Source organism: Martes martes (assembly GCF_963455335.1).
Source record: "Martes martes genome assembly, chromosome: 9".
Lineage (NCBI taxonomy): Eukaryota > Metazoa > Chordata > Mammalia > Carnivora > Mustelidae > Martes > Martes martes.
The window spans coordinates 40,300,480-40,325,229 of NC_137896.1; the positions used below are offsets into that span (position 1 = coordinate 40,300,480).

Sequence of the window (24,750 nt, forward strand, 5' to 3'; positions counted from 1 at the left end):
CGAGTGGGGCTGGCACAATAAACACACCAGTGACAGTCACAGGGAAGGAGGCGCTGCCGTTCACTTACCCCGGGTTATACAACATGACCGCGGACAGGTTTTCACAGGACTTGGAGAGGTCAGTCATGGACAAGCTGAAGGAGGACAGAAGGCCACTCTAAGAGCAGACACAGGGCAGAGCGGTTACCTCAGTGGGGAAGAGAGGGCCGGCGCCCTGGACTCGCTGCTTTCACCTGGTGAGAAGCAATGAGGTGCACACACCCACACACACCCCCACCCTCCATTAGCACACGCCGTAACTGGTCTATCCCAGGACGGCACATCACGGAGAGCCAGGCAATGGATGCCACTCAGACCCAAGCCTCGGCTAAGCCCAGCAGGGCCCCCGGGGCCCCAACACGTCCAGACTGGCGAAGCTAGCCAGGACCTGTACCACCATGGGGCTCTCCGCGACCACACCACATTGAAGTGGTGGGAAGGGTCACCCTCATTGCTGGCAGGAGCCGTGTCCTGTTCTCAGCAGCACTCACTACGTGTACTGAGGGAGAAAGGTGAGGAGGTAGAGGGGAAGGAAGACCCAAAAAGGAGGAGCTTAACCTGTTTGCTTCCAAGGAAAGATACTGGCAAATGTATTTTCCTCCCTCTCGCCCTCTGCAACTGTGAACCAAAGGGGACCCTCCAAGGAGACCCTGGGCCGGAACAGATAAGAGGCTTCACTGGCAGCCCCAGAGAAGGCTGGGGTTTGCAGCTTTTTTATTTCCCATCAAAGGCACTGGCGCCCTCGGGCAGCCCTCACGAAAGGAGGTAGAGATGCAGGGGGCTATATGACTCAGGGGTGAGTTTAGTGTTTAGGGCAAACACTAAAGGTCAGCACGTCAGGGCTGCAGCACAGGTTCACCACTTGCTGGTGAGGGAACAAGTGAGTCTCAGTTGCTTATCTTGATCATCTGTGACATGGGGATAGGAACAGCCACTGGGCAGATAAAGCAGTGCAATACGTGTAGAAGTTTCATACAGTGCCCGGCTCCTAGAAACGTTAGCTGTAGTCTCTACTTTCTTCGGCCTGAGGACAGTACAGTGTCCCCATACAGATTTCTCTCTCATCTCCCCCTCTCTCTCAGGTCCTCCACCCAACTCCCCCGCCCAGTACTTCAAGTGCCCTCCAGGTGTCTCTATCCAACAGCTGTCCTAAACTTACCCCCTCTCTGCTTCACACCCCAACCAAAAGTCCAATTCGCTGTGGCTGAAAATAAAAAGTGAGCCACCTTTTGAATGAAAGTGATTCTGATATTGGGTTAATTCCTAAAACAGATCCTCATATGTGGAAGTCACTCTCTACTTAATGCAAAAACAATGCCTAGCTCCTTTGGGGGCTGGAGGGGTGAAGAGAAGGGTCTAGAAGGAGCCATTTCTCCTTCTCTGGACTTCACCAGCTTGCTGTCCTACTCAATCAACCAATCATCCAATGAGCAACAGCTCCCTAAAATCAGTGCACGCTACAGAATGACTTTCCGGTTCCAGACTCCAGTAGATCAAAATCAAGCCCCAGGCCCACCAGGATCAGAGTTGGCTCCTGGAGATTTTAGGCTCCTCACCTTCCTCTTCTCCCTGAGCTTGGCAGCCTCCTTAGGGTGGTTAAAGCGAAACATATTGGTTCTTCCCAATAGTATCACAGCACCTAAGAACATACAAAAACACAAGTAAGCAACTTGGTTGGTTGACAACATCATATTGTGGAATTTTATAGTTGAAATGTAATTTCCAGTGTGCTATATAAAACAGTAATAATAAGGGAAAGCCTTAGTCTCCAAAGTCTGCTTACATAAGCCAATTTTAAATCTGTAAATATTCTTATTTTTACAGCCAAGTGTCACAATACTTATGTTACCAAGACAGAAGTAATGGATTCCAGCATTATATTACAAGATTTAAAACTTAATATCCAGATAATTATACTCTTGATTTTGAGAAGAAAAAAAGAAACACATTCTGCAAAGTGATGCTGTAATACCAAGCAAAGCATATGGTCACAAACTTGGGAAATCTTTATTAATGCCAACAAAAGAAGAGATCCCAAAGGAAAGTGCTTTCAAAGAAAAACATGGCGAAATCAGCGGAGTCCAGGAACCACTACTAAAATCAACTTCAGAACGTAACAGGAAAGAACTTGTGTACATGTAGGGTCTGTTTCCATGTGGAAACACTGCTTCTTGTTAAAACCCTCTTAAAATTTAGATGGCCACATCAGACATATGAGGAAGGCTCCCTTTGATTGACCGGGGTCTTGCTTGTTTGGAAAATACAGAAGAGGTAAAAGAATTCAATGTAAAAACCAAAGGCAACAAAAATGTTAGGTGGAGGGAACATTTCAGCATGAGTAAGCAAATAAGCAAACAAACACTTTCTATGGCTAAGAACTGTTCAGAGCTGGCCCGGCAGCCATGGAAGGCAGTGAGCTCCTAGTCACTGGAGGCACCTAAGTAAGGGAAGCGTTCTCTGGTCCCATCCATATCTGAGAGTCTCCCACACCCCAGAAAGATAGCCCCATGATCAATCTTTGCCCAGAAAAAGAATGCAACTTATTTGTAAAACAGAACACACACGCACTGAAGTGTACCACACAAGATGGCAGAGGTGTTGAGCATGTAAGTGATGCACGCAAGGCTGCTGTAGGTGGGGACACAGCAAAGCTGGGTCTCACATGGCAGCTAGAGGACAGGGAAGATGGTTCCAGTTTGGGGTAACCATGGGGAAGGGCTAAACCTTAGCAGGAGAACAGCCCTGTCATGTTTGGGGAGAGGAGGGAGTCAAGTCCACCCAAAACACAGGGCATCAGAAACAGCAGCAAGAATAGATACTGGACAGATGACAGAGAAACACACCACAAGGACCATGGGGAATGTGCACCAAAAGTCATAAACTGATGGCCAGAGAAAATCTCCAGCTCACAGATGTTTTGTGTGCCCCATGAAACTTTTAAAAACTGAAATTACTAGCTGCCAACAGGCAAAAATCTGCAGTTTTCACATAAAGCTCTGAGTTTCTTTCTGATTTCTCTTCAAAACCTAGAAGGTACGGTACAGTAGATCTTATTGCCTCTTGGCAAAAACCCCTGGGCTGCTGAAGGCTGCCTCCTTTAGACAGGGGACGTGACCTCTCGGTGACCAAAGGTATCAATCTCTGCCCTTAGCTACTATTTCCACCTGGACCCTGCAAGTAATATCATAGCCCTAGGGAGCTACTTTAGGGCTTCAGACCAGTAATCCACCTGCTTACTCAACATATGCCTTCATGTTTTCAAAGGAATTTCAAATTCAACATGGCTAAAACCGAAGGGGTTTAGATCATAACCCCAGGGAGCAATTAAAGGGTCGGTTGTGGTGGTTATCATCATTTAGTGGAAATGGAGTCAATATGGAAAGAAGAGCACAGCTTTTAGAAGACTTAGATGGACAGCAGTGTATACTAACCAATTTACAATCTATGTATCTCCCCTCATGTAAAACTGCATTAGTATATTTTCCAATTATGGAAAGGCACCACGGCCATAATTAAGAAAGGTGCTTTCCATGCCTCTCATGACCACGGCTCAGAACTGGGTGGCATACAAAGATGTCAAAAGTTAAGCAGCCATGTCTAGGATATACGTATATTTAATGCTCTCAAAGTGAAATTAGAGATTAATAAGGCAATCACATTCAGTGTGTTAATTACATTTAATCCAATTCTTTTTTTTCCTTTTAATCAAATGCCTAGCCATGCAGGTTGAAAATTGCTAAAATATGTTAATGGAAAAAGAGAATGGTATTTCAGAGACATATTTCATATCATATTAAATCACTGAAAATAATCTTGCCACCCATGTATTTGCATGAAATATACATAAAAATCCCTGTAAGAGTTATAAAAGAAAACAAAACTACCTATGACCATTCCTTGTTTCCATTTAAATAAGGTGCACAAACTGCCTGGCATATAAGAAGAGGTTCTGTTAAGGCTGGCTTCTATTTCATTAGATTCCTTTACTCAACAAACCTAGTGACTTAAAACATTTGCTTCATTTTTACCTTATGCTGCTGTTAATTCCTTCCTTCATTCATTCATTCAACAAGCACCGCAAGAACCGGACCACATGCTACAGAGTCATACACATGCCTTGCCCTTGTAGGAGGGAGAGGTGAATAATAAAAAAAAACTCCACAATCAAATGCAAAGCTACAACTGAAGGAAGATCCCCTGCCCAGGGCTCAAAGAGCCCATAAGAAGGCTGATTATAGCGGAGATTAGGGACAGAGGCCCTGAGGGAGGTGGGAAGTGGTGCTCAAGACAAGCTCTGAGGATGAAGCAGCGTGCACGAGGGAGTACAATATGTACAGGTCCTCTGGCAGTTAAAGATGACGGCAGTGGTGGTGGTGGTGAAGCTGAGAGCCTAGAAGACAGTTAAGTGCTTACAGCAGAGGAAACAGGGAAGAACAGTACACATGATGAAGCTTGAGGGAACAGACTACATAGACTCTTTCAAGATATAGTAAAGCAACTTTTATTCCATGTAGCTTCAGAGGAAGACAGTGAAGGGCTTTGTGCAGCAGCATTGCATGATGAGATGAGAGTTGTAGAAAGTTCATTCCTTCAACCATTTAAAGAAGGAACCAAAGAGGGCAGGAATAGATGAAGATAAACAAGGTACGAGGCAACTGCAAGTGTCCAGGTCAAAGGAAACAGTGGTTCAGCCCTGGACTGGAGAGGAGGGAAAGAGGAAAATAAACAAGTCAGGAAGACATTTGGGAGACAGGATCACGAGGACTCCATGATGGGCTACATATGGGGACAAGGGAGGTGAAGGAGATGCTCCTGGGTTTGGCTTGCAATAATTAGTTGGACAGGGAACTGTTCACACAGATTGAGAACACTGGAAAAGGACTGACATTGGGGTGGGAAAGAAATCGCGAGCTTGGTTTTACACATAATAAATCTGAGATGCTTTTGGCAGGTGGAAATATGAAGCTCTAGAAGAAAAACCTGGGACATATATCAATCTCTCGGTCTACCAACTTACCTACAGACCTACTTACTCTCAAATACATATAAAACATAAATGTACATATAAAATACAAATATATATAAAACATATATACACACATGAACATACGTAAGTATACATAGCTACCTAACACTTGTGTGTAAGGATGAGACCCAGAGCGTGTGCCTTGCCCCAAACTTTTGATGTGGCCAAGGGCAAGCTAATCTTAACCTCTCCAGAATTCAGTTCCTTTTCTAGTCATCAAACTGGATACTTTCTAAGGCTTCTTCCAGATCTTAAACTCTCTTTAACTATGAACTATTCCTTGATCTGAGGTTAACATGATTAATCACAGCAGATGGACTTTTCTGATGCATTTAGTTTGTAATTTTCGGAGCATATCTAAGCCTCCTTGAAATATATGACAGCTTCTCTGAGATTACTTCAGAGCCCGTTAAATACCACAAGGTAGACAAATTCCAGGTGGTCTTTAAAGGAAATGGAAAGGAAATGACATTGTAAAAGGGGACACAGAGGCACTTGTTAACAACCCACCCCCTCAAAAAAGTCACTTAAATCTCCGTGAATGAAACCACTGAACGCTGATTTCATAGGAGATTTTCTGCTTCAGTATTTCAGTACACTGAAAATGAAACTAAACATGTAAACATTTCTAGGGATTTCCAAGGAGTATAGTGACAAAAATCATTAATGTCACTGTTAATTACCCTCCTCAAATTTTATGTGAGATTTTCTAATTCTGCTAACTGCACAAGTAAATCAACTCTTTTTTTTCCTATTAAATGCTGTCATATGAATATTTCTGAGGTGACAGTGTACAAATTAATTAATTCCTGGTTATAATTAACGGAAACCTATAAGAAAACTGTATTCCCAAAAGTGAATGATCCAATGTGATATGAGTTTAGAGGCTGGAAAATACGGGGCCTTGTGACATTCTGCTTTAAGCTCCAAATTCTGAATTTAATCACTTTAGAAAGCCCCGACCCCACTCCGCCATACACACAGACAGGCTATAACACACTATTAAAGCATGCCTGGTAAGAGAGGTTTTCATTTTGGGTATAATCACCAGAAAAGCGAAGCTCTGCCTGGGAACATAATTTTCTAGAATGGTACTGAGATGTAGGTCGGAGTAAAGCAGGATGGGTGAAGTTCTTTTTTTTTTTTTTTAATCTTTTTTTTTTTTTTAAGATTTTATTTATTTATTTGACAGACAGAGATCACAAGTAGGCAGAGAGGCAGGCAGAGAGAGAGAGAGAGGAGGAAGCAGGCTCCCCACGGAGCAGAGAGCCTGATGTGGGGCTCGATCCCAGGACCCTGGGATCATGACCTGAGCTGAAGGCAGAGGCTTTAACCCACTGAGCCACCCAGGCGCCCAGGATGGGTGAAGTTCTTAAAATGTGCTTATATGGGATAATATTCCTTTGGATTTAAAACATCTGCAAAATATTTGTATTAAAATAAGCTATGATGATGGCACCATTGGGGGACCTGATAAAGAGAAGGACTAATTTCCACTAATACATGCCAGACCTTGAGAACACATTACTTAATATGCTCGAAGGCCTTGGACTCTTATGACATTGGTGTTATTATTTCAGACACCTGACGTACAGTAATTCTTCTCTAACTCAAAATGGCTTTGGGCAGAGAGATGGGGAAGATTAAGATCTGACATGGTACTTGTGGTAAGAAAATTTCATATGAATACTAATGAATTCAAACAGGACACATGGCTTGGGGTTCACAGCTGGCTTGGAAGAGTGACAGGCACTTAGCATCAAGGGTAGCGGGCATCAGTGTCAAAGCACACCCTCAGGTCCTCTGCTGGTGTTTGTGAAGGATATAAATACACATGATACCTTCCCAAAAAGCCACATTGGCCCGGTCCCCTCCCTTTCAGCATTTGTAATTCAAATATGGATTTACAATTTCCTGTTTTAGATAAATCACTTAAACTGTTGTTTACTCTTGGTAAAGTAAAAATTGCAAACCTGGATTGTGAGACTCTGGAAAAGAAAGTAAATCGATTTTCAGTCTTTGTTATTGAGGTTTCCAGCCAAATAATCCATCAAGAATTATTTGCCCAACTGTGTGCACGTGTTGAACCTGGAGCTGTGTAAAATTCTAAGATGCTCTAGTCCCATCCCCCAGTAAATGTTTAGATGTGTGTGGGGGCGGGGGTGGGGTACACGGGAACGGAATTTTTTTCTTCTGAAAGCCTCAGGGGAAATACAAAAAGAGTATATGGAACAAGTCTCATCCTTCTGAAGGAAAATGCAGAAAGTATATGAAGTAAGTAGAGGGTGATTCCAGACAGTAGACCATAAGATGACAAATTCTAAGGTACTGAATGGAAGGCATTATACTAACTGGTCAAGCTATTAGTAACTTTACTTTGTTTCATATTCTTTGTTACCAACAACTCCACTTATTCTGTTAGTAACAAGCTCAACTATTCAGTTCTAGCCTCCTACACACTCTAAGCTGTCAATATTTTATTGTTCCTTCCAAAACAGTTCTTCCAAAACGTTTCCCTTCTCTCCAAACAATATCGGTCTCTTAGCTCCATTTGTCCCTTTTTGTTACTGCCCATCTCCAAGCTCCCTTGGGCTACATACACACTGTACTGTCCTTCACTTCAGCAACCACATTGTGCACCCACCGCACAGTGTCCAGTCTGTGGTTCCCAGGCCCTACTACATACCCGCTATGAATGACTCAGCAGCCCTGGCCCCCACTGCCCCTGTCCACCTCACCTACCTTCCAGGCTTCAGACATTTCTTCACTATGCACTTTGGTCAAGCATGTCTATGTCACATGCATGTCACTTCTTCACCACAGGCCATTATGACAGATACCTCATTCACTTCAGAATTCAGCTTTGTGTAAGTTTCTCCTTTTTTTTGGCAGTCTACAGCACCTCAGCAGAGGGGTTTCATTTCTGCACCAGATGGAATAAGCACTCCCGGCCCTGTCTCTCCCACTGGAAGCCACTATAGTGTGGAGAGAATGCAGGCTGCAGCTGGTTGAGTGCCCTGAGTAGCCAGCAGGCTGAAGAAGACAGGGATCTGAAGCACTGGTGGGGGCAAGGGGTATTTACCATTTGCCCCCTTCGGTGTTCCCCAGCTTAGCTGGGAGGAAATTGAAAAGCTGACATCAGCACAAATGAGAACTCCAGGAGATGCCTTCTAGTGAAGGTTGGAGGAGGAGCGAGAGGGTTCCCTGACAGCAACACAGTGAGCAGAGGCCAGGGGGTGGGGGGAGATGCCTAAACTTACAAGGAAGGGGAAAATCTCTCTCCAATTAGAGGGTGGGGCTTCTTCCTCTCTCTGCCCTCTCACTTCCTGGTCCCACACTTGGGCACAAGAGCAGGAAGAACATGAAACATGAAAGAGGACTAGACAGGTCGATTTCTAGCCAGATGACAGAAAAGGAAAGACTCTTCAGCGTTGACACAGAAGGAGAAGTTGAGGAAATCAACCTCACAGAACTGTTTATGAATTGAGCCACTCAGATTTGACCCTCAGCACACAAAGACTTCAAGAACTGACCTAAGATACAGACCACTGCTCGGGTCCCAGACTGACTCTTGGGTAGCGCACACACGGGACAGACCAGCATAGCACCATAAAGCCTTTGAAAACTAAACTGGCACTGAAGCTAGAACGACAGCCCACGGAGGTTAATTCTAATTTACAGTCTGAATTGAACCAGGTCCACTGTCTGCTAAAACAAAACAAAGCAAAATCAATGTTTCCCAGAGGCTTTCAACAGGACTCAGAGTCTCATAACAAAATAATCAGAAATGTCCAGGATGCAATCTAGTATACTCAGCATACGAAGAACTGGGAAAATCTCGATGTGCATGGCAAAAAACAATCAAGAGATGTTATGTGGAGATCACAAAGATGTTGGACGCGTTTGATAAAGATTTTAAATCAGCTATTATAAAAATATTCAAACGCAGAATAATCTTGAAAGGTAAAATGTTATAACCAAGAAATAAAGGATATAAAGAACAATCGATTATTACAACTAAAAAATAGAACAAGCAAAATTGGATGGGCTCAGTAGAAGGGTGGAGAGGACGGAGAAAGAGTCCATAAACTTGAAGACAGACCAAATGAAGTGACCTAATCTGACAAGCAAAAATAAAAAAGTTTACCAAAGGGTAAAAATAAGTAAAGAAAGCCTCAGGGACCTGTGCAAACAATACTGAAATACTTAACAGTCATATAACTGGAGCCCCAGAACAAGAGAAGGAAGAATACAGAGCAGAACAAAATATTTAAACAAAGAATAGTTGAAAAATCCCCAAATCTGGAGAAAGACATGAACCTACAGATTCAAGAAAATCCAAAGATCAAGATCCAAAATGGGTAAACGTCAAGGAAACTCATGCTAAGGCACAGTGTCAAGCCTCCATATGGGATGTGAAGTTGAAAGTTTTAACATCTAAAAAGGAACAGAGAGATTATGAAAAACAGATGTGATGACTCTAACAAGAGAAGATGAAGCAAATAAGAGAAGAAGAGTTTAAAGAGACTGACATTTGGATGTTGTGTACACCAACATCTGGGCACCAAAAAACCACCTTCAGTGTGATCGGTTTGGGTGAGCAGGTCTCACATTAAATGTTCAACGCATCACCCATACAACTCGTGAAAAACTGAAGTGAGGGAAAAATCTAATGATCTTGAGGGCTTATGAGCAAGTAGAGGTGAGTTCAATGGGAGGCCAGCCACCGATACCTGCCAGCTGCCTGTAGTGTTCAAAAGGACTCTTTTGTTCATTACATACCTTGGCTAAACTGCTGGAAGATCCATTTCCCTTGCTAGTTCCACTAAAATTCTTTTTTTTAATTTGCCACTGAACAACTCACAGCAGCCCTAAAGCAAATGAAAATTTTATCAAAGCCTCCTCAGCTCCACTCCCCAGACAGTCACCTGTTCCCTCTTTCTGAGTGCTTGAATAGATGCAAATACATTTTGGCACTGAAGCATAACACATTCAGATGCACCTAGGTGTAAAGTCCCCAGATGCAGTTTCTGCAGCATGTGTAAAAGGAAAGATGAACATTCAACAGCTCTGACAAACCCGCAAGACGACCAAGGGAGTCCACTGATATGAATGGGAAAACTGATTACCTCGTTTAACAACTACCAGCTGTAAAATAACATTTTACAGGAAAAAGACAAAAATAAGAATAATTAACATGAGAGAATAGGTCCTAGAATTGCACAAAAAATGCTCAACTACTTTTTGAATTGTAACTCACTTGATTTTTGCACCATTTCATATTAAGCATATGGGGAGTGGAGGGAAAGAAAACGATGAAGAAGAAAAATCTAAGGTCTAAAACTTTACCAAGAACAGCTCAAGACCTATGGCCTTAAACACCTTGGTCAAAATCATGCTTTCTTCTCTAGCAATTGCCTCTCTTTCTACCAAATCACACTATGGGATTATTCTATGAAATCATTCAGTGCAATCATTCTATGGCACCGTGGGAGTAAGGGAAGCCAAGCTCCAGAGAACATGGCAACTGAAGAGCACGGGCAGACACAATGCTACAACTGCCACGCACGGTTTCTGGAAGAACTCAGAGAATAGGAGGAGAGAAGCTTCATACACCAGGCTTTCAGCAACATATGTTATATATGTCATTACAGTTCATTCTCACAGTACTGGCAACGGCTTTTTTATTTTACTGATGTTATCATATGGAAACACTCCTGTAATTTAAGGCAGGGGAAGTACTATTTATGCAATCTGAAAGAAGTAAGGCTGTTCACAGATGCAGGTAAAAAAAATTTCCCTGTGATGGTGAAAATCTCCTAAATGTAGGTAAATCTCCTATTAACTGACATTCACAAGTATCTTAAGCGATCTAGATAAGTGGTAATTACTACCTGTGCTTTTTAATGGGACAGCATAACTAACACATTTCCAAACAAAGTAATTTGCTAATGAAAAGGGATGTTTAAATACCAAATATTAGCAATTACTGGAAACTGGTAGGGAAAAGACAGGAAGCTATTGGTAGCACAGGGTAAACCCAGAATCCAGTCAAATGCAGAGTTACTACAGTCAGATCAGTGTGATTTGGGTTAACATCCATCTGGATTCTCTGTTCTTGATACTTTTCCTTAAACTCCTTCATGGGCAAAAGCCAAGGTCATTTTTGGAGTATGAATATACTGCCATGCTTAATTCTGTTTCCCAATTATTACTATATTTTAATGAAGTCCATATTCTTCTCTTTTTCACAGTGGTCTTGCTTTTTATGTTAAAAAATCAAATCTTACATTTGATTAATCTGTCATTTAAGCATCCAACTCTTAATTTCACCTCCGGTCATGATCTCAGGGTTGCGGGATCAAGACCCACATCAGGCTCTGCACTGAGCAGAGGATTAGACATGTCCTTTACTTACTGACCATGGAGCCTGCTTAAGACTGTCTATCTGGGGCGCCTGGGTGGCTCAGTGGGTTAAGCCTGGGCCTTCGGGTCAGGTTGTGATCTCAGGGTCCTGGGATCGAGTCCCGCATCAGGCTCTCTGCTGAGCAGGGAGCCTGCTTCCTCCTCTCTCTCTCTCTCTGCCTGCCTCTCTGCCTACTTGTGATCTCTCTCTGTTGAATAAATAAATAAAATCTTAAAAAAAAAAAGACTGTCTGTCTGTATGTCTCTCTCTCTCTCTCTCTCTCTCCTCCCCTCTACATCCCCCTCACCTGTCCATACGTTATTACTCTAAAAATTAAAAAAAAAAAATCTTATAACTATAGCTGAAAATTCTTTTGCAGTCTGCCTGATCAAAAACTCCCCCTTCTTCTCCAGAAGTTAACACCATTCCAAAGTAGGCATGTGTTAGTGCCATTCACCTCTTTTCATTTTTATTAAATATTTTCATAACCAAAATCAATACAGTGTATACTTTGTGTTTTTAAAACATGTTCCAGTTCTCATTTTAATAATCCTCAAAAATTAAGAATTGTTGGGGCCCCTGGGTGCTTAGCCAGTTAAGCATCCAAACCTTGATTTTGACTCATGTTTTGATTTCAGGGTTGTGAGACTGAACCCTGCGTTAGGCTCTGTGCTCAGCAGGGAGTCTGCTTAAGATTCTCCCCATCTCCCTCTCTCCCCTACCCCCTCAGGTGTGCACACACACCGTTTCTCTCTGTCTAAAGAAATGTTAAGTGGAGAAGTCTAACCCCTAATTTTTGAAGGATTAGACATGTTCTTTACTTGCTGAAATCTTCTAATCTTAAAGTATGTGCATTTTAAAAAAAATGTTTTTCATGTAATTCCTTGAAACACAAAGTCATCTTGCATTTCACTACCCTAAGACTTGTTAATGACATTTTTATACAGTGCATAGGTGCTTTAAGACTTTGGAACATAGCATTTTTATGTCTGTAGCACAGCAGAACACCAGAGGAACTCAAGCCAAAATCATGGCACCATGGTAATAAAGCAATTAAGATAGCCCAAGGAAAAGAAAATTTTGACCATTAACCTTAAATGTCAATTAGCACTACTACTTTCTTAGGACAACTCAAAAATTTCATTTCAGTCATCACTAACCTAAACAAGCATACTTTTTAAATGGACTTTCAGTTAAGATAAAAAATTAAGATAAAAAAACACTTGATAAAAATACCATACAGGAGATAACATTTATCATTTACCTACTGTGCTTCAATCCACAAGAGAATTAGAGACAAAATCATAGCTACACAAGCAGATGAAAATGGAATAATACACAAATTCTCTGAACTAAATAAACAAGCTAATAATCTTTTCTTTTGTGGGGGGTAGGGGACAAAGTGTAGAGAAGATAATCCCAATATTAAATATGTAAGTTCTAGGCAGTTCCCCTGTTAAACAGTAAGGGCTCTAAAAGTTCTTTTTTCAGTGTGTTGTTTGGAACTTAAGACTGATTTTCTCCAGAAACACCATTACACATAAAAGTTAGCTTCCAGGCGGATCCAGAGGAGACTATTTAACCCATGAATGGCAGAAGTGGTGGACACAATCATCCCCTCAGCCTTCTCAGCGGCCAGGACTGTGGATGGTGTGAGCTCCAGAAGCTCCACTGTCGAGGGTAGAGCAGGGAAAGCACAGGAGGAAACAGGTGGAGGGCCAGGCAACAGAGCTAGGTGGACCCAGCAGAGCACTGACCTTTGTAGGCTATCTGGGATTCACGCACGGCTTAGCTAATCAATGCCCCCAATTATAATCCCAACGATAATCCATTCTCTGTCCCTTCCTGTGTGGGGCTCCTCAGACACCCCAGGCTGCACTTGAGGTATCTGGGGGAACAATGCCCAAGACACAGAAGTCCTAGAGTGAGGTCTCTGAATAGGCTGAGCCTCACTTTCCCTGTATGGTTTTAAATTGATATCCCTAAAGGCTCTCAAAAAATCTTCAATACTATTCCCAAAATAGATTATTACAGAATGAAAAGATTTTTTTCTCCCCATTTTTGACCAGTTAAAGTATACAGCTATGTGGAGAACTTTGTATATGTGAATAAACACAGTTCAATAAGAACACATATTAAAAACTTCCGAAGTTTCACTGGAAGAAATTGATGAAAATTCAAATAAAAGAAGAGATGTATCGAATAAACAGAAATCCCAAGATGGAAATGTATTTGTTATAATGTGAACAAATCACATGAAATTAAAACCCAACTTCTGAAAAGATATTTTAGCACAAAAATAAAAAGATTCTAAAAATTTCTTTGGAAAAAAATAATAGGCACGGATAGCAAAAAAACACACAGATAAGAATATAAATAAAAGCATATTATAATACAACAAGCATTAAAATTGTGTGATACTGGTACAAAAGCAGAAAAACAGAGCACTGGAACAAAGTGGAAAGCCAAGAAATAGACATGAGGCTATGTTTCAGTGTTCATTTCTGATAAAGTAAGTTTCTTGAAAAGAGAGGTCAACATAGGATAGGGTAAAGTTCTAATAAATGATACACCAATATGGAAAAAAACTAAATTAGGTCAACCCCAGATGGAGTAAACAATTAACTCTTTCAAAATGAATTCCAAAGTTCTACCCATACCTTAACAATGATATTGAAAACCAATACAAGCCCCTCGTAACAACACAGAGTGATCATAATAAGGTCAACCTTCCCTGACTGTACAGAGATCTTTACTGGACAAGGGGACACGTCTCTCACCTCCCCTGCTGCCTAGAGAACAGCAGCAGGACCTCCACCTGAGGTCCTAAGAGGGAACAAACAGGTGGTCTGGTCTGTGTGTTCACAAGCAGAGATGACCACTGAAAAGTCCTACATACTGACCTCCTGTCTACCACTCAATTATGGTCACTTTCTGGGCTCTTACCATGACTATTACTCTGCTGTCTGGCAAGAACCAGCTACTCCATCCCATACTGACAGAGTCCTTGTCCGGGTTGCAAAAATGCAGGAAAAAAATGCTTTGGTAACCGTCATTGGGCACTCACTGTGTCCCTGGTTTGGGCTACTCACCCAGTACTGCTGAACTCTGACATTTCTGGCCAGCTCCAGGGCACTTAAATGTTTCCCAAGTTCAACTTACCCTAAGACTAAAACATACTAAGAGTACAAGAACAGGTGGAGATAAGTGGATGGGTGGATGAGTCGGTGGTGGGTGCATGGGTGGTGTTTTTGGTTTTTTTTAGAATGTCTTCAATGGATTCTATACTCCTCCTAAAAAAGTGATCATCCTGGTCCAAGTTACATGCCCTTTATTTCTGAGATAACTCCTTGCAACTAATTCTGCCCATGACTTTGTTAGCACCAATAAACTATATGCTTTGCATCTGTCTAGTTTCCTCCATCTGTCCAATTTCTATGTCACAGCAGATACATTATGGTATATAACCATGAAAAACTGTTATTATAGAGATTATGTACAATATACCAAGAAAGGGCTCAAGATATGTCAACTTCTTTCTTTCCTTCCTTCTTACGTGATTCAGTATAAAAGCCATTAGGCAGGGTTGAGCAAAGCAGGCATAAGCAAGGGAATGGGAGGAAAGAGTGCGGACACTATTGGCCCAGAATGGGATATCACAGCCTGAGCAGAAAGAAGAGGGTCCCTGAATGAGGAGGGGACAGAAGTGACAGAATACTGGTTACATAATGGAAGTCAGGTTCATCACTAGCAGAAAAGAGAGCTACAAATAGGAAAAAGGAAAAAACCTAGAAAGAATGCATTGGGTTGGAATTAGAGGTACTGGTATGAACTCCTGGTCAGCAACATAGGTACTGAAGTACTGAAACAGATACAGACATAAATGTAGTTGTATGTGTTATACATACACACAGAGACCCAAACTTTCCCTAAGTCTGTTGGCCAACAGGACCTAGGAACAGGAACACTACAACAGCCAGGAGTACACCAAGTGCCTAGATCTTAGTTTCTAAATCCCACTCTCCACTGAAATGAACCAAGGCTCCTTGGAAAACTGGCTGATTCCAGGAAAGCATGAAGATAAGCCTGGAATATCCTACTGTGTCAGAAAGTCAGGAAGGGCTCACAGATGATCCGGACAAGCCACAGGGACACAGAAATGAGCTTGGAGGGACTCCCATTCACCAGATTTGAGACAATTTGGATATCAAAATAAATAATGATGGAACTAGACCAAAACCTACCAAGCAATATAGCAAGCCACGTGACCCTGTTGATTTAAATAAATAAATGGCAAGAAGAGAAAGCTCTTTCTTACAGTAAAAATCCAACTAATAAATGTAGAAGGAAGAAAAATTACCGATTGGCAACCATCTGAATAATAATTAAACCAGACACCAACAACCCTCAAAATCAGTGGATTCTAAAACCAGTGGGTGAAAGTATGATAAAGAATGGAATGTTTATGATGTCAATATCCTTCCCAATATCTTTATTAATAAAAAGGAGGTCCTAAAGGAGAGCTTCACAGTGAAGAAGACTGGCAAGCTCCATTTCAATCAAATGACCAAAGTTAGTAACTACTCAGTAATGATGTGAGAAAAACAGGGCATCACTTCTCTGATGTTCCTGTCAAGAATGCACAGTATTAAGTGTGCTTCCTTGAGGAAGCATTGGACAGATGCTACGTTTATGCAGAGGGACATTCTACAACATATTTGACCTGCCAAAGTCCTAAAAGTCAGAGAAAAGCAAAGGGACTCTTCCAGACTGAAAGAGACAAGAAGGGTGTAGCAATCAAATACAACATATGATGCCAGACTGAATCCTGGACCCACACCGGACATTGCTGGACAAAGGACGACAATTCAAAGGGTGTCTGAGAATCAGATAGCAGGAATATACCGGGGTTAGTTTCTTAATTTGGATGCTTATATTGTAATTACAAAGGAGAATGCTATTGTTTAAGGGACATGAACACAGAAGTATTCAGGGGTGGCAGGGCACAGTGTTAGCAATCTACTTACAAATGCTTTTGAAATTAAAAAGTTCCTTGTACCACACCTGCAGATTTTCTATAAAACTGAAATTAATTTCAAAAGAACAAAAAAAGACACGATACCAGATCCTGTATGTATGTTATAATTACAGCTATTCACAAAAGAATATAAATAGGGTAATAAATAAAGTTATTAACATCAGGCACAGTGTTAAGGTTTTCACATTTAAAGGTGCTTTTTTAACTTAAAAAAAATCCTTTCAAGTCATATTTCTGTAACAGTGGTAACTTTTAACTACATACATGTTTAATTCAACAAGACAACTGGAATTAGAAAGAAGTCCCCCAGCAAAACAGAAAACAGCATAATGAAGCGAATGGTCTTCATCTTTTTTATAACTGATCAGCAATTAAATTCCAAGATGCACAAGTGCCCCCATTACGTAGCCAACTCGTTCTGGAGCAATGACATATGCACAGAACTCTGAAAACCAAAAACCCAGATACCTTGATTTAGATGTGTGGCCTCCATGATCTGAACACCATTCACGGAGCACTGAGACCCGCTCAGGGGTATCAGAGTCACCGTTCCCCCAACATTTTCAAAGACGCAGTGCTCACTCTCCAAGTCGAGGCCATGAAGAACTAAGTTGGAAAGACATAAAAGAAAGAGGATGTTTTCTTTGTGATCTAGTGCAATGATTCCCAAACTTTATGTATTTCTCCATAATTGAATACTCTTCCCCTTCCATGTAAATATTGTGAAGTGAACATTTATGTTCGGTGAGAAAAGTGAATTTCAAGAGTTCATGGCATCAACTGACAGAACTGAAGGTATCCTCTGAAGGTTACCTCAAAGGGTCTGGACATCACCTGTGTAAGGAAGTAAGTTCTCACATGCTAATTTATCTCATCTTCAGAGAGAAAATAGTTGAGTAATTTGTCTTCTTGAAAATCACTGTGTCACTCAGATGTTGAATAAATTTCCCCCACCAGCCACCCAAAGGCCACAGTAAGACAAACAACAAAAGAGCCCCGTGGGTCAAGGACTTGTTATAACTTGCACACTTACAGACACTGCACTCCAGGAGAAGAAACCAAAGGTGACCTTGGCCTGGCATGGATCTTGGCAGGCCCAAGGAAGCCTCCAAGCTGTGCTGGGATGCACACTGCCACAGCCTGTGCCAAATCTGAGAGCACGTGACCTCCAATGACCTCTCAGAGCACGAGGCTGCTAACGTGTACCTAATCTAGTAGGACTATCCTGAGTTATTCTTGCTTGCTGAGTAACCAGACACGGATATGAATGCCTGTTCAAATAAACCTACACAATTTTAGGCACAGCTCTTGGCCAGCTTCTCAGAAGCACAAATCCAGTAGCTCCCACTGCTCCCCACAGAGCTGTACTACTGAACTTTTCTGTGCACAGAAAACATGTTTTCCTACCACTCATCATCGTTTACAGCAACCCCAAAGGTCAAACGCACGACTTAACGATCAGAAGAAGAGGCTTGACACCTAGTTCTACTCAAGAACAGCTGAAGCCGAGGACTTCTGGGACCTGGTTTTGCAGCAAACAGTACAGCATGTAGAACTATGCTAGCTTTGGCTTGATGAATAGCTTACACTTGGCAGGAGAGCAAGTCGAATGCCAGCAATTCTAGAAACAGCTGAGAGGACAGAATTCTTCCCCTGCCAATGCCCACCTTCTCACACACACACACACACACCCCACCCACCACCACTGCAGTGGTCCCTAAGTTATGCTTTCAAAGCCTAACAAGACCTCACCCTGCTCCAGGGTTGAATCAGGAGTCATCTGTGTGCCTCAGCAAAAGTCACACCTCCATATGTGTGCATGTGTGTATTCCTACTCCCCATCACCATTATATAGCTAAGTGTCTACATCCTTCCCCTGAAGGCATCTGATACCTTTTATCTGTGTTTGTTGGCATATTTCCATCACTATCCCGCCACAATTTAAATTACTCTTTGAAGTTGTGACAGAATACAGAATATATATGGTGGGGATGTGTAGTTCTACTTAATTCATTAAATTAATTGTTCTGTGTCACTTGTTTGAATTGAGTTCAAAATTACAGAAATGCACATTCTGATCAATACTGTATTTGAGAAAGAGGTTTGTTTTTTTTTTCCTAATGACTTTAATGTCATTCAAAAGAAAATTCTTCATTAAATGCTTTTTAAAAAATCACTGAGAAGAGGGAATTATAAAGATTCTCACCAATATCTTGTTCTGTTGAAGCATCTTCTCTACCAACATATGTCTGTCCTTCCTAGGAAGAAAAGTCAAGTAAAATTTATTAGGAGGAACATGAGGAGTGGTCTGTTTCTCTACTTCTCACTTAAACCCAAGCAAGCTGGTGACCAAAAGGTTGAGCAGTGTCCTGGGCAGGCCACAGCCTCCAATGCATTGAGGGTTCACTGAGGCTCTGTGGCTATACCCCACACTGTCCAGGAAAGGGCCACACAGCTCCTGAGGCTCAAGGCACAGTCATGGGTTGGCTCCTACCCTGAGGCTTAAGGCAAAATCATAGGTTGGCACGTATCAATAATCTGTCCATGCTGGTAATCCCACTGATGGTATTCCTGATCCTTTCTGGCAACCACCCCCCTGCACCACGGGCCAGGAGTCCTTCATGGCTACAAAGCACAAATGTAATACCGTTCTCATTTTAAGTCACGGATCAGAGAAAGGATATTAAGTCAAGGTTACAGAGGTAACCGCTGATACTAACATGGTTAATTCTGTTCTCTTACACAAATAGTCTGTTTGGGACCAGGCCCAATAATGTAGGCAGGAGACATGCTTTATAATTACCAAGGGACCAGAAAATGACATGTAGCAAATCCCAGTTCCAGGTGGTTGCAAATTTCCTTCCTTGGTCTGTCTCCCTTTTTGTTCCTTACCTCCCTCTCACTGATTCTACAAAGTGGAAGGCAAAGTGAATGGATCTTCATTTAGCTTTAGAACTCCATAAACATGGGAACTTCTAATTCCACGGAACACCAGTGAACTGATGAAAATTCCCAAAGGGCTCAAAGATTTGTAATGTATTCTCTAATGTAATAGCTGTGTTCACACACCTAGAGTATTAAATAAAACTTGCTAGTGTCTGAAGAGGAAACTGAACACAAAATTGCATGTCGCACGTAAGCAGTTTCTACCTTCAAGTGATATAAGATGATTCCAGTACTCAGAAGGTCATCATCAATGCCAATCAAATGGGGCAGTTCAGAATCCAAAACAACTCCAATCCCTTCTTTCCTAAGGGCTAGAGTCTGTTCCTGAAATTAGGAGGGAAAGAAAAGGAAAAGGTTACTCAGAGGAAAGAGAACTTCTTATTAGGTATTCTTTTGAGTGTTAAAATGAGCACTATTTTATTTCTCATCAAAAAAGCTGCAAGAAAAATGGAAAACCTTCGTGTTGGAATTCTGCGTATGGCAGGTAAAGTGAACTTGAAATCTATAAAAACTCAACATAAAATGAAGTAAACTTATGGCCTGATGAGTACGACCTCTTCAAAGCCAAGCTCAAACCCTACCTTCCTTAGGAAAGGTCCTAGGACGATCGTACTACAAAGTAATCGTTCTGCCTCTTCAGAATCTTTATTTCATTTAATGTCTAGAGGTCTCCTGATTTGCTGACTCTTCTCTCCAGTCACTATGGCCAAACTGTGAATGTTCCCCAGAGCAACTCTCTCCTGTGCATTAGTGACCCCTGTAACAGAAGTACCTACCCTGTCTCCTGCAGCAAGTTCTACTACCTAACAGGTCATTCCCACCCACATACCAAGGTGCTACAGATCTCCTACCACCAACCCCCACCAACCCTGACTCCAACCAACCCCCTTGGCCCTGCATGTCCAGTTACCTCTGTGCCCCGTTGGAAAAAATCACCTCCAAACACTTTCCTACGCTAGTGGGTTCTCCAATTCCTCCCCTCCCACTCTCTCTGGAACCCACTCCATGCAGGCTTTCATTCTTGGGACTAGAGTACCCACCATCACTCTCTTGATGACCACATCCTCTCTCTGGACTTCACCTGTAATCCATATGTCGATGACTCAAATCTAAACCTCTAGACAGTCCTCTCCCTTGACCCCACGCTCATGCCTACATACGCTCACTTACCTCAGTGTATTCTGTGGGGCAGAGGAAAGCAAATACATTGAAAAACCAACTCTTGACTTCCCCAGCCTCCCAAATCGGCACACCATACCATTTCAGTGAATGCCAACCTGCCTTCTAATTGTTCAGACCCAAAACCACGATTACACTTTGCCCCTTTCTCTAATTCCTACATGCTTAGTGTTGACTCTCCCTTCAGAATATGCCCCCAATCCGACAACATCGAACCACCTGTACCACGTTCCTCCTGAGCCCCAACCACCATCATCTTTCACCAGGAAACCCACAATAATCGAGGCTACCACCAATGGCACCCCCCTGTGGCACGTGCTCTACTCAGCAGCCAGAGGGACGGGAGGGCAGGCTGCACCTCTGCTCAAATCCTTTCTGTGGCCTTCCGTTTCACAGAGATGAAAGCCCAAGTCCTTACAAGCCTCTACAAAGCTCTACACGACCTCCTCCCCTGCTGACCTCCTCATCTCCCTCTCTTGCTCACTCCTGGGTAGGAGTCAGGAAGCTCCCTGCTATTGCTCAAACTTGCCAGCCTGTCTGCCCCTCAGGGCTCTAGGCATCGTTCCTTCTGCTTCTGTGGCTGCTGTTTCTTCTGTCACTGTCTCTTCCTTCTCTTCCCCTAGAGCCGGGTTTCCAGATCTTGGCACTCCTGACATTTTAGACAAGATGATTCTATATTATGCAAGGATGTCTTGTGCACTGCAGGAGGCTTAGCGGCATCTCTGGCCTCTACCTGTTAGCTAGGATGCAGTGGGAAGTTACGCAAATAAGATGGCGGAAAGCTACTAGAAGAAAAGAGAGGACAAAATTAGGGAAGGACTGTGTTTGCAGAACCAAGAGTTCCAGCCATGGAGACGCCCAGCTAAGTGTTTGACCTGACAGTCCCTTGCCAGGAGTGTCCTGCCTGATAGCCCTTTGCATATGCCAGTTTGGGTCAGATTGGAGCTAGGACCTCTTGAGCTGTATAGAAACCCCCAAGTTGTCCTGAAGTTACCTTTAGCTCACTAATGCTGGGATCTCCTCCTATGGGTGGAGTTTTCCACAACTGTTGAACATGAGATGTATGTACTAGCATGCCGACATGCCAGGCATGCACAACTGAACTAAATGCAAGCTCTCTGCCTCTGTCCCCTAATACACTGAATAAAAGCTTCCTGTACTAACCCCATGGGGAGACAGTGCTTTGCGTACTCTCTCCAGGTCTCTTACTTAGAACAAGTAATACAAAGTTCTTTGCTTTGAACAATCCCCCGGGTTGTGTTCAATTTGGTACACCCCAAACGGCATACCCTCTAGATACCACTAACACTCTACCTCTTCCCCAAAGTTGTGACAACCAAAAAGTCTCCAGATACTGGTAAATGTACCCTGGGGAACAAAATCAGCACTAGTTGAGAAGAATGACCAAACACACACACACACACACACACACACAACTCAGCCCTCAACTCAAAAGTCACCTTCCCCATCACCCATACAAAATAGTAATCATAAACTCCTTTATCCTGATTCATTTCCCTCCTTAGCAATTGCCACTATATGACATTATATATAAGCTTATTACTTTGTCCAAATTAGAATGTAACCCGGTCTCTAATTTCATGTCTGACACACAGTAAACTGCTCAGTATTTGTCAATGAATGAAAGGATGGGCAGATACTTGAAGTTCAGAGAAATGCAGGAAGGAGGGTCAATAGCACTGGTCAGGCAAGGGACCATGGGACTTTGTCTTAACATCAGGCCCTTCTATCTGTACCAAGACAAAAGAGCTATAAAATCAGGCTTCTAGACAAGTCTGAGATAAATTCCAAAGACTGAAGGTGAAAATTCCAGCCGTGAGGTTGGGCAATGCTGAGTTCAGACTGAGTCAGATCCCAGAGCACATTATGCTCTGGGATTTTAGGTATGAGGTGACCAACAGGGAAGCAAGTTCCAAGCTACTAACCAGGCTCCAAGTAGAGACACTCCTAGCAAATCTCCTCCCCACCCCAACCCCTGTAATGGACACAGTGACCAGGGCACAGCACTAGATCCCCAACATGAGAACTGCCTGAGACACAATTAAGTATGCCTTACATTCCTAGAATGAACCAATATACTCTGTGTCATTTAAATATTAAAACAATGCTATCTTCTAGGTGAAGGACTCAAAACTTCACAACCTTGCAGACAAGGGAGCTCCTAAGAGGTTGAGCGGACGGGCACTAGAGAGAAGTTCCTCCAGGTCTTCATCTCTGCAGACATTTGTGTCTCAAACACACACCACAGAGCTGCAGCATGCAAGAGGGTGACAGAATGAACGCCAAAAAAATTAAAAAAATAAAAATCACCACTTGAAAGAAAGCAATTCAATTTAACAACCATTAAATAGATATGCAGAAAAAATGACCAATGCATAACTTAGATTCAAGAAAAGGAAATGAAGCGTGTCATTGTTCTTCAATTACTCCTCTTATCAGCCGGGCTCCTGTTCCAGGGCTCAGAATCTCAGGCTTCCAGGTCGGAGACTTCAGTAATCCTGATTTACTATACCAAGGCCCTCACAAATCTTAGCTAAACAAGTACTGGAAATAAACCAGCCTCTACTCCTACCTCTCAGGTCTGGGGAGAACTTGTCCTTTTCCTCTGCCTGTAGAATTCAAGCAGAAGTGCAAAGTATGTGGTTTTTTTTGTTTTTGTTTTTGTTTTTAAGATATATGTTAGAGTGGAGAATTTAATCACACGGTTCCATTTCATAAAACCGTGTCCTCACTGGAAGGTCCGGTGGCTCTTAACTGTGACAGCACTGCATGCATGGTAGGTAGCCGCCTGCCGAAGAATGTTCCAGGCCTCTGGGTCCATGTGAAAAGGACAGTGACTGTTCTCATAAGTCCAGAGCCATATGTATTTTCCTTCTGCATAAAAGTGGACAATAACCCAAGAAAAAGGCAATGTTTTAAGTTCTAATAGCTCCCACTCAAACTAGAAAAATTGTTTTGGACTACATCCCAGTTTAGTTTCATATTCTTTTTTTTTTTTTTTTAACCACAACACTTTTTTTTCGTTCCTTGAAATAAGTCTCACAGACTTTGAAAATCATTTGAAATTCATAACTTTGGAGCCACTAGGTCAAAAGCATTACTTGTCCCTCCATGCTCTCCCCCACATACACACCCGGCATGTTCTCACATACACTTCCATATGCTGAATGGGTAAAACCTGAATTAAGAGAAAGTTTTCCAGGATTGGGAGTGGGGGCAGATGAATTTATGATTAATGCCGCTCTAAAGCTCTATGACATTCAAGCTGCATTCACTACACGATATTATAAAAGTGTCACCTCATAAAACTAAAAACGAGGGTTTAAATCATTGCTCAAGTGAAAAAGTAATTTCAGACAAAAATATCTATCACGTATAAAATATTTATTAAGTGGCATCTACTGTTATACATAATTTATGAAACACCTCTTTGATAAGACAGAATATTTAACATAGCAGAATTGGCCATCCCTCCCCCAATGCTAGGTTCACTGGGTACCAAAGAAAGTGGTAACATATATATATTTATGTTATATTATATTATTATCATATCTGCACATATTTTGTATTGAAACAAAGCTTTTGGCAATCAATGACTGTATAAAAAGGAAATTATAGCCTGACTAAAAGTGTCAAAATACAGCATCAGCTATTTTAAACATTACGTTTGTGACATTTGTAAATAATATGTTCAATATGTTTTTCTTCAGTTTCTGAACCTGAAACATGTCCAGTGCTGTGACACTCACTGTATCACTTCTGGCACATTCCAGTGGTTCAGGTGAGTTGCAGGCAGGGCTGCCCAGATTCCAGGGGGGAAGCCCACACAAGGGCTTGGCACACTGGGAGCGCCCCACATAACCACCATACTTGTTAATCAGATCGAGCAGAGATTCTACGCCTCTTAATCACAACCATATCCTCAGTATCTAGCACTTTCTGACACAAGGCAACAGCTTTACTGAATACATGAATAACTGAAAAACAACACAAAAACTTATCAACAACAAAAACCAATTTTTCCCTTTTGAGAAGCCTACCTGAGAGCTGGATCTTACTGAGGAAACTGGGAAAACTGGGAAGCCCCACTGAAAT

The 24,750-nt window shown here is 42.2% G+C and overlaps 1 protein-coding gene across 2 annotated transcripts in view; it reads right to left on the reverse strand.

Annotated features, from left to right (window-relative positions):
* The window catches only part of KIF16B (kinesin family member 16B), a 283,672-nt gene that overhangs the window by 124,472 nt on the left and 134,450 nt on the right, over positions 1-24,750 (reverse strand). For both annotated transcript variants that reach the window (XM_080813104.1, XM_080813105.1), the window contains exons 13-17: positions 19,660-19,779; positions 18,716-18,767; positions 16,978-17,115; positions 1,596-1,678; positions 69-157 (exon numbers count right to left, since the gene is read on the reverse strand). In XM_080813104.1, coding sequence (XP_080669230.1) covers positions 69-157; positions 1,596-1,678; positions 16,978-17,115; positions 18,716-18,767; positions 19,660-19,779 — 482 coding nt within the window. The remainder of the gene's footprint in view (positions 1-68; positions 158-1,595; positions 1,679-16,977; positions 17,116-18,715; positions 18,768-19,659; positions 19,780-24,750) is intronic.